Source organism: Ambystoma mexicanum, chromosome 3q, assembly GCF_040938575.1.
Source record: "Ambystoma mexicanum isolate Mex_15411 chromosome 3q, UKY_AmexF1_1, whole genome shotgun sequence".
Classification (NCBI taxonomy): Eukaryota; Metazoa; Chordata; class Amphibia; order Caudata; family Ambystomatidae; genus Ambystoma; species Ambystoma mexicanum.
Genome location: NC_090926.1, coordinates 271,628,451 through 271,645,838, shown reverse-complemented (window position 1 = coordinate 271,645,838; position 17,388 = coordinate 271,628,451). Strand labels below are relative to the sequence as shown.

The 17,388-nt window shown below is 51.1% G+C and overlaps 1 protein-coding gene across 3 annotated transcripts in view; it reads right to left on the bottom strand.

The window, feature by feature from the left end:
- Nucleotides 1–17,388, bottom strand: part of ANKRD52 (ankyrin repeat domain 52) — a 1,656,133-nt gene that overhangs the window by 518,787 nt on the left and 1,119,958 nt on the right. For all 3 annotated transcript variants that reach the window (XM_069653745.1, XM_069653746.1, XM_069653747.1), the window contains one exon: nt 15,026–15,143. In XM_069653745.1, the coding sequence (XP_069509846.1) occupies nt 15,026–15,143 (118 nt within the window). The remainder of the gene's footprint in view (nt 1–15,025; nt 15,144–17,388) is intronic.

Genomic DNA, 17,388 nt, shown 5'->3' with positions numbered 1-17,388 from the left:
CGATAATTCCCTGGAGAAGGACAGGTTGCATTTCCGGTTGATACTGGATGCAAACAGATACACTTGAGGGGTTCCTCAAAGGCAAAGATCTCTAGAAGGACTTCCTGAGCTAACTCCCACTTGTGGGAGATCGTGCTAAGCCTTCTCAGAGCTTACATCATTGTGTTCTCTTCTACGGCTAAGTAAACAGCCGATGGAGAGATTCCGTTTTGTAGTTCCCAAAACCAGAGCTTCATTGTCTCCATGAACAGTGGTAGTGACCCTACACCACCTCTTGTTGTGGTAATGCATGACTGGAGGGGGGTATCTGTATTTCTGCCCCCTATACAGTGCGGGTATAGGCACAGAGCACCCTAGCCAAGGGTCTCTATATGGTAGAATCGACAAGCAACTAAAGGCTGAGAATCAAGGGAGGTGATGCAGGCTGATCCTTAAGTATAGTGAATCCCTAGGCCCCACACAGGAATGTCCACACACTTTGTTATGTGCTACCTCAGATTTTTTGTATAAAATAAATAAATCAATAAATTGTAATCAGGTAACACTATCCTAATAATGATAAGGAACAAGTTACTTACCTGTAACTGTTGTTCTCCAGCATGGGTCTGGCATGGATTCACATGCCCATGAATATTCCCCGTCGTCAGGCTGGGAATCCTCTGTAAAGAAAAATCAGCATCAGTTTCGTTTCTGATCTGTCTTTCTTAGTAGTAACCAATCACTGATCTCTGCGTCATACTGACCACAGCCAATGACTGCCATCTCCCTAAGCCCCGCCTCTGGCAGCCATCTTCAGATTTGGTAGCACGTGAAGTGGCAGTATGACCAAGTGAAGAGCCGCAGAGGGGTAGGCGTGAGGGTTCGCATGTGAATCCATGCCAGACCCATGCTGGAGAACAACAGTTACAGGTAAGTAACTTGTTCCTTCTCCAGAATGAGGTCTGGCATGGATTCACATGCTCATGAATATAAGAATACATAGCAGTACACACATGCACAACCACGGGAGGTGGCAAAAGGCTCAACATTAAGCAATACAACAACTCGACATTAAGCATCTCTTACCTCCTCACCAGGCTCACCTTAAGCGAACAGGTTGCGCAGCACTGCTTGGCCGACCCTGGACTCCTCCCTGGAATCCCGATCGACGCAGTAGAATCTTGTGAAGGTGTGCGTCGACCTCCACGTAGCAGCCCTGCAGATGTCCAGCAGGGGCACACCAGATAGGAACGCCGTAGTAGCAGCGATCGCTCTGGTCGAATGGGCTCTCGGACGGCCTGGCAGCGGTCGGTTAGCCAACCAGTGGCAGTGTATGATGCAGCCGGAGAGCCATCTGGAAATGGAAGACTTCGAGAGAGCCTTCCCTTGATTCACAGGTCCAAAGATCACAAACAGCTGTGATGTCCTCCGAAAACTCTTTGTGCGGTCCACATAGAACTTCAGCGCTCTAGCCACATCCAGCGAGTGCAAAGTCCTCTCGGCCGGCGACAAAGGAGACGGGAAGAAAACAGGTAACACCAGGGGCTCGTTAAGATGGAAGTCCGACGGCACCTTGGGCATAAAGGAGGGGTGCGTCCTAAGCACCACCCTCGAGGCATGGAAAGTCAAGTACAGTGCTTTGCAGGATAGGGCCTGGATCTCTCCCACTCGTCGTGCGGAGGTAATGGCCACCAGGAATGCAGTCTTCCACGACACAAACTTCATTGGTGCGGAGTGCATCGGCTCGAATGGGGGCCCCATGAGCCTGGTCAGCACCACGTTAAGTTCCCACGCCGGGGCCTTCACCAGCGGGAACGACCGGAACAGTCCTTTCATAAACTCTTTTACCAGTCGATGGGACCACAGGGATGTCCGTCCTGTGGTTCTGGTATATCTGGAGATTGCCGCCAGATGAATCTTAATGGAGGCATGGGCTAGCCCAGCCTTTGCCAGTGATAGCAGGTACAGCAGCACCTGAGGGGCCGTAATCCGTCGGGGGTTGATCTTCTGTGCTTGGCACCAGATAGAGAAGCTCTTCCACTTGTGACCGTAGCATTTGAGAGTCGAGGACGCCCTGGCCATTGCAAGAACCTTTCTGCAGTCGGCCGGTATATCGTACCCTCCAAACTCTAGCGCTGCAGGTGCCAAGCCTGCAGGTTCAGCGACGCCGGGTCGTGGTGGAAGATGGCGCCTCCTTCTCTGGAGAGAAGATCCGCGTCCGCCGACAGCTTGATGGGTGGGGACGTTGACAAGTCCAGAAGGTCCGGGAACCAGATCTGCCTCGGCAACACCGGTGCGACGAGGATCATCCTGCACCGGGACCTCTTGAGCTGGTTGATGAGTCGAAGCAGCAACGGAAGGAACGCATACAGGTATAGGCCGTCCCAGGGGAACGAGAACCATCGCCCATGCTTCTCGGCTGGGGGAACCTGCTGGCGAACCTCTGGCACTTCGAGTTCGTCGCTGTTGCGAACAGGTCGGTTTGGGGTTTGCCCCATCGTCTGAAGAGTTGATCCACCTGATCCTGGCGCAGCTCCCACTCGTGACACGCGCGCAGCTCCCTGCTGAGCGAGTGGCGATGGTGTTTCTTTCTCCTGCCAGGTGGAAGGGAACCAGGAACATCCCCTGGGCGACCGCCCAGTGCCACAGATCCTGTGCCTCCTTGGATAGGGCTGGGGATCTGGTGCCTCCCTGCTTCCGCATGTAAAACATTGTCGTGGTGTTGTCCGTGAAGATCCGCACCACCTTGCCCTTGAGCGACGGGAGGAACGATTTGAGAGCCCAGAACACGGCTCGGAGTTCCAGGATGTTGATGTGCAGAAGCTTCTCCTCCAGGAGCCAGTGGCCTCTTGCGTGGAGATCTCCGGTGTGGGCGCCCCAACCCTCCAGGGAAGCACCCGTCGTCACCGTCTCCTGGTACGCCGGCGTCTGAAAGTCCTTGCCTGCAGTGAGGTGCGCTCGAACGCCCCACCACTGAATCACCCGCCGAACACCTCGTTGAGGGGGCCCTTGTCTTCGAAGGTGCCTGTCGCCAGCATCCAATGAGCGTTGAGAAATTCTTGAAGAGGGCGCATCCGTAGTCTGCAGAGGCGCACCAGGTAGATGCAAGAGGACATCATCCCCAGGAGGGACTTGATGGACCTCACCCTGGCCACGTCCGTGGCTAGCAGGCGCTGCACTTTGCCCAGAATGGTTTTCGTCCGTTCTTCCGACGGTGCCGCCAGGCGCCTCACTGTATCGAGCTTCGCTCCCAGAAACAGGGCCACCTGCGACGGCACCAGGTGGGACTTTGGGTAATTTATTGCGAATCCCAGGTCTGTGAGTAGCTGGACGGTCCTCGCAGTGTGTTCGACGGCGAGTTCCCTCGTCCTTGAGCGGATGAGCCAGTCCTCCAGGTAGGGGTAGACGTGAATCCCCTGCAGGCGCAGCCGCGCCCCCACAGGTGCAAGGCACTTGGTAAAGATCCTGGGGGCCGACTTCAATCTGAACGGCAGTGCTCTGAATTGGTAGTGGCGTCCCTGGACGACGAACCTGAGGAACTTTCGTTGACTTTTGAGGATGGGAACGTGGAAGTATGCATCCTCCAGGTCCAACGACAATAGAAAGTCACCTTCCTCCAGCTGTCCCAGCACGTGCTGGAGGGTGACCATCCTGAACTTTTGTGACCTGATGTATTTGTTCAAACGACGAAGGTCCAGGATGGGGCGCCAGCCGCCCGTCTTCTTCCTGACGAGGAAGTAGCATGAGTACACCCCGGAGCCTCTTCGGGACGCGCTCGATGGCGCCTTTCCTGAGCATCGCCCGTACTTCCAACAGCAGTTGCGGGACGTGATTTTCCTTCCTGGCCACAGGTGGAACGTGAGGGCACTTCTTCAGGAATTCGATAGTGTATCCTCTTGCCAGGGTATCCAGCACCCAACGGTCGGTGGAGATGGACTTCCACACGCCGACGAAATTCGTCAGCCAGCATCCCACCAGGGTGCTTCGGTGGGGGCCCGAGGCCACGGCCAGTTCAGTCCTGCTTGGAGGTGGTGGCCTTGCCGCCCTGGCCACCTTGCCGACGGCGGCGAGGCGCTCCCTGCTTGCCGCGACCCCTGTAGGCCTCCTGAGACGAGGAGCGTGCCGCCTGGCGGTAGGACGACGAGCCACTGCTGGATCCCTTGGAGGCCCCTCGTCTGCCTCCGGAGCTCCGAAAGGGCCGTCGTTGCTGAAGGGCTCCTAGGGCGCGGGCCGTCTCCGTCTTTATGGCTTGGAGGCATTCATCCACTGCCTTCCCGAACAAGTTGCTGCCATCGAACGGCATGTCCAACACCCTGGTCTGGACGTCCTGACTGAAGTCGGTCGCCCGGAGCCAACCCCGTCGTCGTAGGCAAACTCCGTTGCCCAGCTGGCGGAACCCGGTATCGGCAATATCGGTTGCCACCGTTATGGCGTGGTCCGACGCCACCTCGCCTTCTTGAAGTATTTCCAGGGCCTCGGACCTCTTATCGTCCGGTAGGAAGTCCAATATGGGGGCCAGCTTAAACCAGAGCTTCCTGTCGTAACGGGCCACGATCGCCAGGGCGTTGGCCGCTTTGATGGTCGTCGCCGCCGACGAAATGACCCGTCGCCCCATGGCGTCCAACTTCCTTCCCTCGCCGTCCGGAGGGGAATTCGACGTTGAGGCTCCTGACCCTGCCGCTTTCTTCTTCGCCGCCGCCGAGACGACCGAGTCTGGCGTTGGCTGGGCCCTGAGGCACAGGGGAGCGGTCTCGGGGACCCGGTACTTCTTCTCGTACCGGTCCCGTTTGGCTGGTGCCGTGGAGGGGTTCTTGAGTACCGACAGGCCCTCCTCCCAGATGCCATCCATTAGAGGCACCGCGATGACAGTCTTCCTCTTGGCCTCCCGGCGCTGATAGAGGAAACCTTCCTTTTTCTGCTCCTCCGGGCAGAGCTGGAACAATTCGGACGCCCTGGCGATCATGGCGTGGAATGAGCCAATCTCGTCGGGCGGAGAGGCCCGTGCGACGGGAGACCCGTTCCGTCATCGTCGCCGTCAGAACCCATCGTCGAGCCCACCGCACCATCATCTCCCGACTCGTGGGAGGATGAGGAGGGAACTGCAGGCCTTACGGGGGCGAGTGGAGGAGAGGGTTGGGTCTTCCGTCGTTTGTTCTGAGGACTTCCCGACGGGCCAGGTTGCGGGTCCTCCGGCCTGGGCCGTGGTAATCTCGTCCTTATCTCAGAGCATAAGGACTGGATCGCAAACAAAATGGCCGCCGAGCTATCCTGAGGCCTAGGTTCCGGCTGCGCCGGAAGGGAAGGCTGCTCTTCCTCGCCATCGTCGTCTTCCTCGGTTATCTCCCGAGGATCTTCCTTGCGGGATCGAACCTTCTCGAATTGGACTTCGAGATTCCTCACGGCCTCGGTCAGTTCCCCCTCCGAGGCTGACTCCGAGCTCGAGGAGGCTACCGTGCCCCCCCTCACTTCTTCCATCATGGGGGCCATGACGATGGGCAGAAAAGAGGATTCCCTCCTTGGCGGCAGTCTCTGCTGGCGGGGTCTCTGCCGGCTTGGCCAGAGACGCCTTGATAGAGGCCTTTGCCTGGTGGGTAGGGGCCTTCACCACCTTCGGTGCGTCCTGGGCCTTCTCCTTAGGGGGAGGGGCGACACCTCGCTCCCCCTCTCCCGAGATCGGACGGGGCTTCTCCCGAAGCTTACCCGGGGTCTCGGACTTCCTCTTCCCCGAACCGGAGCACTGGCTCGTGGTTGACGGTACCGGGGAAGGTGCGCCCTGCCTGGTGACCGAAGAGCCCGACCTTTCGGCGCTCCCGGAGCCAGCGGACTCGCAACGCTTGGCCTGGTGTTGGGCCCCCGTCGCCGGGGCGCCCGCACAGGACTTAGAAGCCCGCTTGGACCCTTTCTTCTTCTTCTCACCCGTTGAGCCCTTCTCCAACCAGCTGGCGAGACGGGATCGACGGTCCCTTATGGTCCGCTCCGACAAGTTCTTGCAGAACTGACAGTCCTTCTCTACATGAGTCTTGTCCCCATGAAGACAGTATAGGCATCGCGAATGTTCGTCCTCCTTAAACACATTCTGCAGTCCGCATCCAGGGCAGCTGTGAAACAGCTTGGGTCCGGATGACGAACTCGCGTCCTGGGCCATCTCGAAGTAGGCCACAAATCTTCTGGAGTCCTCCAAAAGGTTGATTCGACGAAATCTTCACCCTTGAGGGGCGTAGGAAAATCCTGCAACGGGTACCCGTTATCGGAAGTAGAAACGGTGGAGCTTGAGGCTCGATTAACCGAAAAATGTGAAAATTCACCTGAAAAAGCGCGAAACACGCAGCAAAAGCTCGAGAGCTAATCACGAGGACTCCCAACACTTGAACATGCGGTAAAAATCTGAAGATGGCTGTCAGAGGCGGGGCTTAGGGAGATGGCAGTCATTGGCTGTGGTCAGTATGACGCAGAGATCAGTGATTGGTTACTACTACGAAAGACAGATCAGAAACGAAACTGATACTGATTTTTCTTTACCGAGGATTCCCAGCCTGACGACGGGGAATATTCATGAGCATGTGAATCCATGCCAGACCCCATGCTGGAGAAATATATACACATCTATGTGGTACCACAATATACTTTAGATTCTATTTAGAATGCACCAACAGCTGACAGTTATTTAAAAAGCATAGGAATCGTAAAGCATTGGATAATGGCATAGATGCCGGTCAAGTGGCACAGCGAGTAGAGCGCCCGCTTTGACATCAGTGCAGAGCCTGCTGACGCAGGTTCGAATCCCGGCAGCGCCAAACTCAGCGTTTCATCCTTCCGAGGTCGATAAATGAGCACCACACACCGTGGGTAATAATAAGCAGCGCTCAGATACCTGAGGGTTCGTAGCGCTATATAAATGCCGAATTATTTATTTATTATTATTTATTATTATTAATTATTATTTATTATTATTATTATTATTATTATTATTTAAAGATATTCCTGTAGAAAGGCAAGTGAGATTAGGAACATTGGCAGAATGCTTTCCTTAAAGTAGATAGGAAAGTGGAACATTCGCAGCTCTGGGGGTCAAGCAGCACTATGGAAGGATATCCCTCTTCTGGGTGGCACTCAGAAACCTGGCTTCCAGCGGTCGCCAACATTCCTCCGGACCTTGGGCAACACAGAGAAAGTTATTGGCTTCAAGAGGTTCAGGCACTCCTCTTCTGGACCGACGTAGATCCCTTCCCCGGACTGCAGGCACACAGGACTGACCACCAGTGGCCAGTTTGCCTTTGTGTAGGAATCCATAGATTCCTAGCTGCCATCAGTCCATACCGTGCTCTGTGGGCAACACACATGCCCAAAAACATACACAAGGAGTACAGGGTTGTACACCTACCCATGGGTGCCTTAAGTAGTGCACCTCGACTCGGCTGTCAATCCATCTTATCTCGATGCCTTGGTCGTCGGCTCTGGATGACGCTGGTCGTCATACACATACTGCGTCACTATGTCCCTGTACCTCAGGCCCCCCTCCCATATCCCCCCCAAGTTCAACCATTGCAGAGGAAAACCAACAATACAGCCAAACAGTCGAAAGTGAAAAAGAACACGAAAACCTCCAACTGGGTTTTTCTTTTTATGGGAAAGAGACCGTAGAAGGAATGCATCACTGAACCAAGAGAGACCCACAGCCCCTGAAACCATAGCTCACTTATTTCCTCTCAAGAGAAACACAGCCACTGACTGCAGACACTTTCATAGTGGGGTTGGATGGGAGGGGTGATGAGGAATCTGCAGGAGAAGAATCCATATAAAGAACATGATATGCATTACTTACCGTAAAAGCATTTCTGATGATTGTATCTGCTTAGATTCACATGCTGTGCATATAGTCTGACATCCAGTGGTCACCGCAGAGTATTGCATCTTGTCTTTCGAGAATCGAAAGGGGACGTCGACAGGGGCATGCCTGTAACACTATCCCTACGTGATGTGTAGTGTACCCAAAATCCCTCACGCGTCGAGGTCACTCCGATAGTATTTTTTTCTGCCATGAGGGAGCCCATGACTAACGTGAGCGAGTACAGAAAAGAGAGAAAGTAGTAAGACATCCATGTTCCTTCCATCCGAGCGGAGAGGAAAGGTGGGCGCATGTGAATCTAAGCAGATACAATCATCAGAAATGCTATTACGGTGAGTAATCCATGTCTTCCGATGCTTGCTAATCTGCTTAGAATCACATGCTGTGCATAAACTAGCGAGCAGTACCCGGAGGTGGGTTATGAGAAGGAACAGTAGTGAAAAGATGTCTTCATACTGCTCGTCTCACCTGAGAATCAGATCTAGAATGGGTGTCCAGGCAATAGTGTTTTGTAAAGTTGTGTACAGAACTCCAGGTTGCCGCTTTGCAAATGGACTCAAGGGGAACATTTGAAATGTATGCTATGGAAGACCCAGTGCCCAGAGTAGAGTGTGCTCTAGGTTTGAAGGGCAGTTCTCTCTTGGCAAGAGTATAACAGTGTGATGCATTTGACAATCCACCTTGACATAGCTGATTTAGAGACAGGATCCCCTACTCTACCAGCTGCCACTGAAACGAAAAACTGGCTTGTCTTCCTGAGTGGTTTCGTCCTTTCCAGGTAAAACATGACTGCCCTGTGCACATCTAGTTTGTGTAGGCTTCTTTCAGCCATGCTAGTGGGATTCTGGAAGAAAGTGGGTAGTTCGATTGATTGGTTCACATGGAACTTTGAGATGAATTTAGGCGCAAATCGGGAATGAGTGCGCAGAACCACCTTATCCCTGTGGACTGTAACAAAAGGGTCTAGAACTGAAGGGGCCTGTAGTTCGCTAACCCTTCTAATAGAAGTGATAGCCACTAGGAAGGCCATCTTGTAAGTAAGGTCTTTTAGACTTGCTTTATGCATTGGCTCAAAGGGAGACCCCAATAGTCTGGTCAAAACCACATAGATCCATCGGGGAGCTGGGTTAGAAATGGGGGGGCAAATTATTTTAACCCCTTCCATAAAAGCCTTAATAACAGGTATTTTCTACCACAACACTTTCTGCTGTGACGTAGCGTAGGCTGATAGAGCAGCTAGATGAACCTTTAGGGAATTAAAATCTAAACCCGAGTCCAATAAATGAGTTGGGTACAACACAATGTGGGTAGGTGAGCAGTCAATGGGATTGACGCCCTTAGTTTTACACCAGATGACAAAGCGTTTACACTTACTGGAATAGCAATAACGAGTATTAGGTTTTCTAGCCTCCCTGAGTATGTCCATGCATCTGAGAGAGTTAGAGGTGTGCAAACTCTAGGAGCGCAGGGGCCAGGCCGCTAAATTCAGAGTTTGCGGGCATGGGTGTAGTGTCTCCCCTCTGTCCGGAGACAACATGTTGTACGGGCAGGGTAGTTTCACGGGGGGGAGGGGGGGAGAGGGACATTCCCATTAGATGAGCGAACCAGGGTTTGCGGGCCCACATGGGGGCCACCAAAATCATGGTAACTGGTTCCTGGTGCATCTTGTGTACTATCTTGTTGAGTAGGGGAGTCGGGGAGGGGGGGGGGGGGGGGGGAGCATAGACAAATTTCACTGACCATGTTATCCAGAGCCCGTTGCCCTTGGAGTGGTTCTGGGGGGTAACTGGAGGCGTAGTCTTGGCATTGGGCGTTCTCCTGAGTTGCGAACACGTCGATCTCTGGGAAGCCCCATTCTGCAAAGACGTTGGAGACGATGTCTTTGTGCAGATGCCATTCCTATTCTACAGGCAGTGGGAAATCTCTGCTGAGCACGTCCGCAAGAAGATCGAGTTCTCCTGGAACGTGTTGTGAGAGTAGGAACATCTTGTGTCTGAGAGCCCACATCCAGATGTTCCGGGACAGCTTGAATAGCCCTGCAAAGTGTGTGCCCCCCTGTTTGTTTAGGTAATACATGGCTGTGGTGCTGTCTGTCAGGACCAGGACTGTCATCCGCTATAGCTGTGTCTGAAAGGCCTTCAGTGCTTTGAATACTGCTAGCAGCTCTAACAGATTTATATGGTTGGACGCTACTTGTGGGGACCACACTCCATGCGCTGTCTGCTGAAGCAGGTGAGCCCCCCCACCCCGTGAGAGATGAGTCTGTCGTGAGAGTGGCTTCTACTGCAGGAGTGATGAAGGTCTTTCCCTTCAAGAGGTTTTCCCTCGACCACCACTTTCAGAGAGAGAACGAGGGCTGGCGAGACAACTACCAGATCTTCCCATTGTCCGCTGGCCTGACACCACAGGCTGTTGAGCCACTCTTGCATGGGACGCATGCGCAGCAACGTGTGGGGAACTAAGTACATGCATGAAGCCATCATACCTAGCAAATGCATGGCCTTGCGTACCGTCACTTCCCGACTGGCTACATATTGAGGGATCTGAGAAAGCATGTTCTGAGCCCTCTCGTTGGAGGGGAAGACAAGGCCGTCCTTTGTCAGAATCAGAGCCCCTAGAAATTGCTCGACTTGACTGTGGTCTAGGCTGGATTTCTTCTTGTTGATGGAGAATCCCAGACTGAACAGGAGGTCTATTGTCTTCCAAGTATTCACTAGGCACGTTTCGTAAGAGTCACCTGTTATGAGCCAGTCGTCGAGGTAAGGGTAAACGGGGACAGATAGAAAGTATGCATCTTTCATGTCCAATGTTGCCATGTAATCCCCCTGTTTCAACAGTGGGATTACTTCCTGTAGGGTTACCATACGAAACTTTTGAGGTTTGATAAATTTGTTTGCTGGGCGCAATTCTAACAAAGGGCGCATGGTGAGGTCCTTTATGGGTACAAGGAAGTACACTGAATAAATACCCTTGTTTACCTGAAGAATAGGGACGGCTTCTATGGCGTCCTTTCTCAGAAGTGCCTCTAGTTCTTGTATTCAGATTCGCAGATGGTCTGGCGTCAGGCGTCATGCTCTGGGCAGTCTGAATTGTGGGGGTTGGGTGAATTCCAAACAGTACCCGTTGGCAACTGTTTTTAGAACCCACTGGTCTGATGTAATCCACTCCCATGCCGAAAGGAAAGATGTTAAGCACCCCCTGACTGGTGTGACATGGGAGGGGACCTGGGTCCGTAGGTCATTTCTGACCAGAAGCTGTGGTTCCCCTGGAGTTGGGGCTTCTGCATTTCCCGCGCTGCTGACCCCTTAGGTGGATATTTGGCGGTGGTGCTGGATGCTTGTCCTGCGTTCCAGGTGTTTCCCATATTGTACATGTTTTGTGCGGAACGGGATTGGCCTCGAAAGGACCGGCAGGAACGGACCGGCGGGGGGTTTGTGTGATTTGCTGAAGGGATTTAAGAGTCTGGTGCTCTTTTTGGCAGTCTCTAGAGCATCGTTGACAGCTTTACCAATGAGATGTGACTCCTCAATAGATTTATTAAAAAGGGCTGCTCGGGTGTCCGGCTTGAAGCCCGAGTTTCAGAGCCAAGCGTGCGGTTTGAGCAGGGTGCCCTGAGCTAGGGACCTTCCTGCCGTCTCTGCAGTATCCAGAGCGTTTTTATTTTAGTACATTTTGGTTGACCTGCCTGCCCTCGGCCACGACAGCGAGTAATCTGGTTCTTGCGGGTTCAGGCACCTCCTAGAGACCTTCTTGTATAAGGTTCCACTGTGTATCAGCATAACTGGCAAGCAACGTAGTGTTGTTTGCTATGCGCGTGGTAAAAGCACCTGCCATTGTAATTCGCTTACCCAAGGCATACAATCTTTTTGACTCCTTATCAGGAGGCGACTCTCCCGTAGCAAGAGGTACTCCCACCTGTTTCCGGGTGGTGGTAACCACTAGGGAGTCGGGGGTGGCGTGGCCTTTAATTTATGTAGGGTCAGTAGGCGATGGGAAAAATAATTTCTCCACTCTTGGATTTACTGCCCTAGTCTGAGCCAAACTCCTTTTAATGGAATTAAGGAGAGGTATGGCTTGGCTGGAGGGGTGTATTTCTTTAAGAATATCCTCCACAAAATCTTGTTCGGGTAGGGCCTTCTGGGTGGCGATTTTAAATAATCTGCCGCCTTTCTTAAAATGGCATTGAATGCCATCTAATCGTCCACTAGGGAAGCTTGGCGGACAGGAGTGGAGGGAGGGCAATCCAAACATAGGACATCCGTGTCCTGGTCGTGAGTAGGGAGTGCCCATGGTTCCGTCTCAACCTGGTGAGTGTCCTCCCAGCCTTCTGTGGGATCCGCCTGGTCATCCACAGTGTAGTCTTGTAGGAAGGTAGTCTCCTCTTCCTCATCATAAATGTCCTGATAAGTGTCCATCTGGATTCCATCTTCTGGGTGGATAGAAGTGAACTGTTCTTGAGAAGGTACAACATTTCTAGGAAATTTAGAAACAAGCACAAAGGGAAGGTCCTCCCGAGGTCTCTTGGTGGTAGTCTGCTCTGAATGTGAGACAAACTTTTCCAAACGGTCCATGCACCCTTCAAATTGTTCTTTGGTCCATTTAGACGAACCAGAAGGGTCAATGGGTGGAACATTTTCAATTTTCCTCCCTATGGCGCCGAAATTTGTTTACCATAGAGCTAGCCAAAGGCTCCTGACTCTCCTAGTAATCTACTTGAGCCTCGGGGAGTTGCGGCACATCTTTGGGCGTGTCCGCAGCCCTCACCTTGTGCTTCGTTGCATCTTTAAGCTTCAGCCCCACTGCCGAAGCAATCCTAGCAATGCTTTCGGCAATGTTCAGTGAAGTGGGGCATGCCGTATCACTAGGAGGCCTAGCAGTGGATTTTTCTACTACCGAGTGACTAGGAGGCCTAGCGGTAGATTTTTCCCCTACCCGGGTCTTAGAGGGCGTCGGAGTGTCAGACGAGCGCACTTCGACGGCCGAATGTGGTTTGGAGGGAGCACCCTTATTTTTTGAAGGCCCAGTCTCAAGACGCTGCTGCGGATGCGGGGAAGGCCGTTGATCTTGAAGATCAGAGGATTCCATCGAAACTTTCGGCGGTCCTATCAGTGATTTTTCGCCAGCTTCCATGGTACCGTCAAAACCAGGGCAGGTGTTGTGTGTTTAGTGTGTTTCTTATCTTACGGCCTTGTCACCGGGTGTTTTCCCCATAGTGTGACTCACGTTTAGGTCGAAGGAGTCTACAGGCCGCGCACCATGCTTCGTCGTGGTCAAGGGGTAGTCAGTTATTGCACTTATCATGCTCGTCCTTCGAAGGGTATCTGGCCCTGGAAGAGGGGCAAAATCTAAATGGTGTCCTTTCCATAGCGAATGGGTATTAAAGGCGATGCCCAGACCTATAGGGCAAAGAGGGGGAAAGAGGATAGACATACCTGAAAGGATTTGACTACCCGACCCCACTCTCTCTACCGTGTAGGCCGGTCAGAGGGCTCGGCCACGTGGACGGCTCCGCCGCCGGAGTTTAGGCATCAAAGTCCACTGCAGTCTTAGGCATAGCACAGGTAGCACCGTCGAAGTTAGTATCAGGGGATAATCGGCAAAGTCTATAAACAAGGTATAACAATGTCTCTTATGAAAGAGCTCCTCAATAGGGCGATCAGTTATCTGGGTGGAAAAAAACCCTGAGGGACCTCGGCGTATAAGGGATTTTGGGTACACTACACATCACGTTAGGGATAGTGTTACAGACACGCCTATGCTGACGTCCCCTTTCGATCCTCGAAAGACAAGATGCAATACTTTGCGGTTACCACTGGATGTGGGACCATATCCACAGCATGCGATTCTAAGCAGATTAACTAGCATCAGAATGTATATTACATCCCGAGGTTTACTCACCTAGTATAACTGTGTTATCACAAAAGTAGTTATATGTTTTTACTGCACCTTGAATACGTGTTCCACTATTCACAAAAAGTATATTGTCCAATCGACTGATTAAGTGATTTGTACTGAGAATCATTATACAACTGGAAGGGTCAACTGCCCTTGCATTACTGAATGTAACTGTGAAAAGTAACAATTGGTTTTTACTCCAAGAATAGGCCTGACCTATACTGAATGTGTATGAAAAGGTTTTTGCTGCCCTAGAACTACTGTTGGGTATTTCAAATAAGGTCTATATTTGGGTTTGTGTACCTTCAAGTATAGTGTTGTGTTTTTATATTGTGATTTCGTATAATGTGTTAGTACGTACTTACCTCCTAGATTTATCTGGGCTGACCTGCATTTAAAAAATATCCTTTATTTTTACAATACAAATTTGTATTACAATTTCATTTGTACTGATTCTAAAGCCCTCTCTTCTTCCTAAAATAAGCCTGGCTGCTCCGTCTACGCTACCATGAACTCAGGTGGTACAGCCTTATACTAAGAGTGGAGTCTTGTACTGCCTCAGCTGAATGCTTTTACTAAGCCCTTAGTTGGACTTCAGAAAAACTGTCCTAACAAGCTCCTCTGGGAATTTGCAACAGTGACGGCTGAGACACAAAAAGCCTGAGCCCGCTACCCCGAGATTGGGAAAAGCTGTCGTCAAAGACGCCTGTGAATGAAGGACATCGTATATTTTATTTATTTTGGGAAGATCCTGTTTATAGTCAAGGGGGCGCACCCCTGCACACAGTCCCTAATAGAATGGTTGAAATTTGCGCATCTGGTTGTGATGTTCTTAATTACAAATGTCCAAACTGTGACATACAGTGCTGTGGCACCAGCTTCAGTCTAGTCTAACAGAAGGATTTAAATCGTACCACCGAATAGAACAGACACGTTAACAAAAAGCGTACAATTAGAAAAGTTAACCAGCATACTAATGCAAATGACAAACCATAGGAGTGAGAAATACATCCCTGGACAACGATTTACAGAAAACTCAGCCACGTTTAAACAAACTTGCTAATCTAGCAACTAAAGAGATGGTGAAAGGTAGAACTGCTTCTGCTTTACATTAACCAAGGAAAAGAGGCAACTTATGTTGGAGGAACATGACCAGGAAACTAGTCAGATAGTCACAAGCTTAGAACTACCGTAGAGCAAAGAGAAGGGGGCCAATTTAGAGCATAGACACCCTACTTCAGACCAGACTAGTGTAATATAAGGTGATCATTTCATTAAAGGTTGAGCTACTTCTGGATCACTCACCCCACGATGAAGCGTGGTCCTGCCTCTCTTATCTGCAGCATCTGCAGTGGCTCCTTTTTCCAGTAATAGGTGGGCACAGTCCACATGACCATTCATGACAGCCAACATCAGAGGAGTCCTGCAGGAAGGAAGCTGGCAAGTGAGCAGGTAAATGGTGGCAATAGCCCCGAAAAACACAGGTATTGTCAGTGAAGACCCGAGGGTCCAATCACCTTCACTATTTCGAAAATGAACTTGTGGGAAATCAAACTAAATTGCTCTTCTATAAACTAAATATGTAGAAAGGAGATAGAAGGGGTTTCAGAACAATTTTGATGTGGGTTCAAGACAGCAAATCTTGGTGGAGCATCAATGTTTAAAACAAAAGCATAACACTCACTTTGTAGAGTAATGGCGCACGAAGGCTTAGAAGACTAAAGAGATCAAGGGCTTGGAGTAAAGTACAGCTAACGCTCTAAAGAGATTGTCAAAGAATAGAATGTAAGCACAATAAGTACCAAAAATATACTTATTCAACAATGTATGCTCCTAACTAGAATGCTACAAGTAAAAACTGTATACAAATATATTCAATTACATTTAAGGCGTCCAATTGGGACAACTACCCATTTTTTAGAATGCATACAGAGCAATCCAACTTTGTGTACCTGTGATAAAGTGGAGGAAAAATATGTTGTTAGTTTTCACAGCCCTTATATCATAAGACAAGACACCTCCATTTTTGCCCTTGCACTCTGAGGGGTCCACTGACTAACATCACTGCAATCTTCACACACCATACCCAGCCCCCTGCGCTACTCTCCTAAGGAACAAACGACTATCATCGCGTACCTACCTGCACACCAAAATGACCACATTACGCACCTTACCTGTTAGAGTTAGGAAGTATGCACCCTTTCACAGACACCCCCTCCTCAACCCACCAACAAAGTAACTGTGAAAAAACTGCTGAGGTCATGGAAACCTTACCAGTCGATGCAACCCTCTCACTTAAAAAAACAATCAAAAAGAATTGAAAACTACATCCAGCAACGAGGGCACACATTACATCGATGCCCTAACACACATGAATGGAGCTCTTATCAACGCTAGATTGCTCCCAGCCCACACGTTAGAAATTGCAGACCTCATTACAGCCAACAATTTAGAAATCCTTGCTATCATGGAAACCTGGCTCCATGCAGCCTCAGGTCCGGCCATTTCCTTAGGCATCCCAGAAGGCTACACTATCTACAGGAAGGATAGAACTGCAACTAAAGGAAGGAGTAGCTCTCCTTGCAAAAATCTCCTTTGATCTTAGGATCTCGGCAGAACACTCATTCCCATCAGGGGAAATAATTAATCTGAAAATGGCACTTACCCACACATGCACCCTCACTCTCCACATAGTGTATAGACCACCAGGCCCAATATCCTCCTTCGAAGATATTACCGCACTCTTAGCCACCAACACAAAACCTTGTTCTGAATGACCCTCTATACTTACAACCACATTGCATGACCAACTCAACGATAGCCCAAGGGTTGACACATCGCATAGCCCAACCAACCCATGAAGAAGGACATCCTTGCCAATGCACCTTGTCTGTGCTCCGACCACAACACTATCCTCTTCAGGACAGCTATAAGGAAGAAGTTACTTACCTGTTTTTCTCCAGCACGGGTCTGGCATGGATTCACATGCTCCCCAGCCGGGGAGCATTGGGGACGCATTCTCATTTCCTTGGGACGGCCTGTTTCTGTATACGTTCCCTCTATTGCCGTTGCTTTCGCAACTAGTCAATCAACTCAGATGGTCCCAGTGCAGGATGATCCTCGTCGCACCGGCGTGGCCGAGACAGATATGGTACCCGGACCTTCTGGACTTGTCGGCGTCCCCTCCATTCAAGCTTCCAGTGGCCGCAGATCTTCTCGCCAGAGAAGGAGGTCCGATCCTGCATCACGACCCAGGGTCGCTGAACTTTCAGGCCTGGCTCCTGCAGCGCTAGGGGTTGGAGGATACGATATCCCGGCGGACTGCAAGGAGGTGCTTGCCAAGGCCTGGGCTTCCTCTACACTGAAATGCAATGGACATAAGTGGAAGAAGTTTGCAGTCTGGTGCTGTGCAAAGATCATCGACCCTCTACGGATTACAGCTCCACAGGTGCTGCCATATTCGCTGTCGCTTGCCAAAGCAGGACTGGCTCATGCTTCCATCACGGTTCATCTGGCGGCTATCTCCCGATACACCAGAAGTGCGGGATGGTAGTCGTCGTGGTCACACCGCCTGGTCAAGGAGTTCCTCAAAGGACTTTTCCGTTTGTTCCCGCTGGTGAAGGCTCCGGCCCCAGCGTGAGAGCTCAATGTGGTGGTGACTAGGGTCA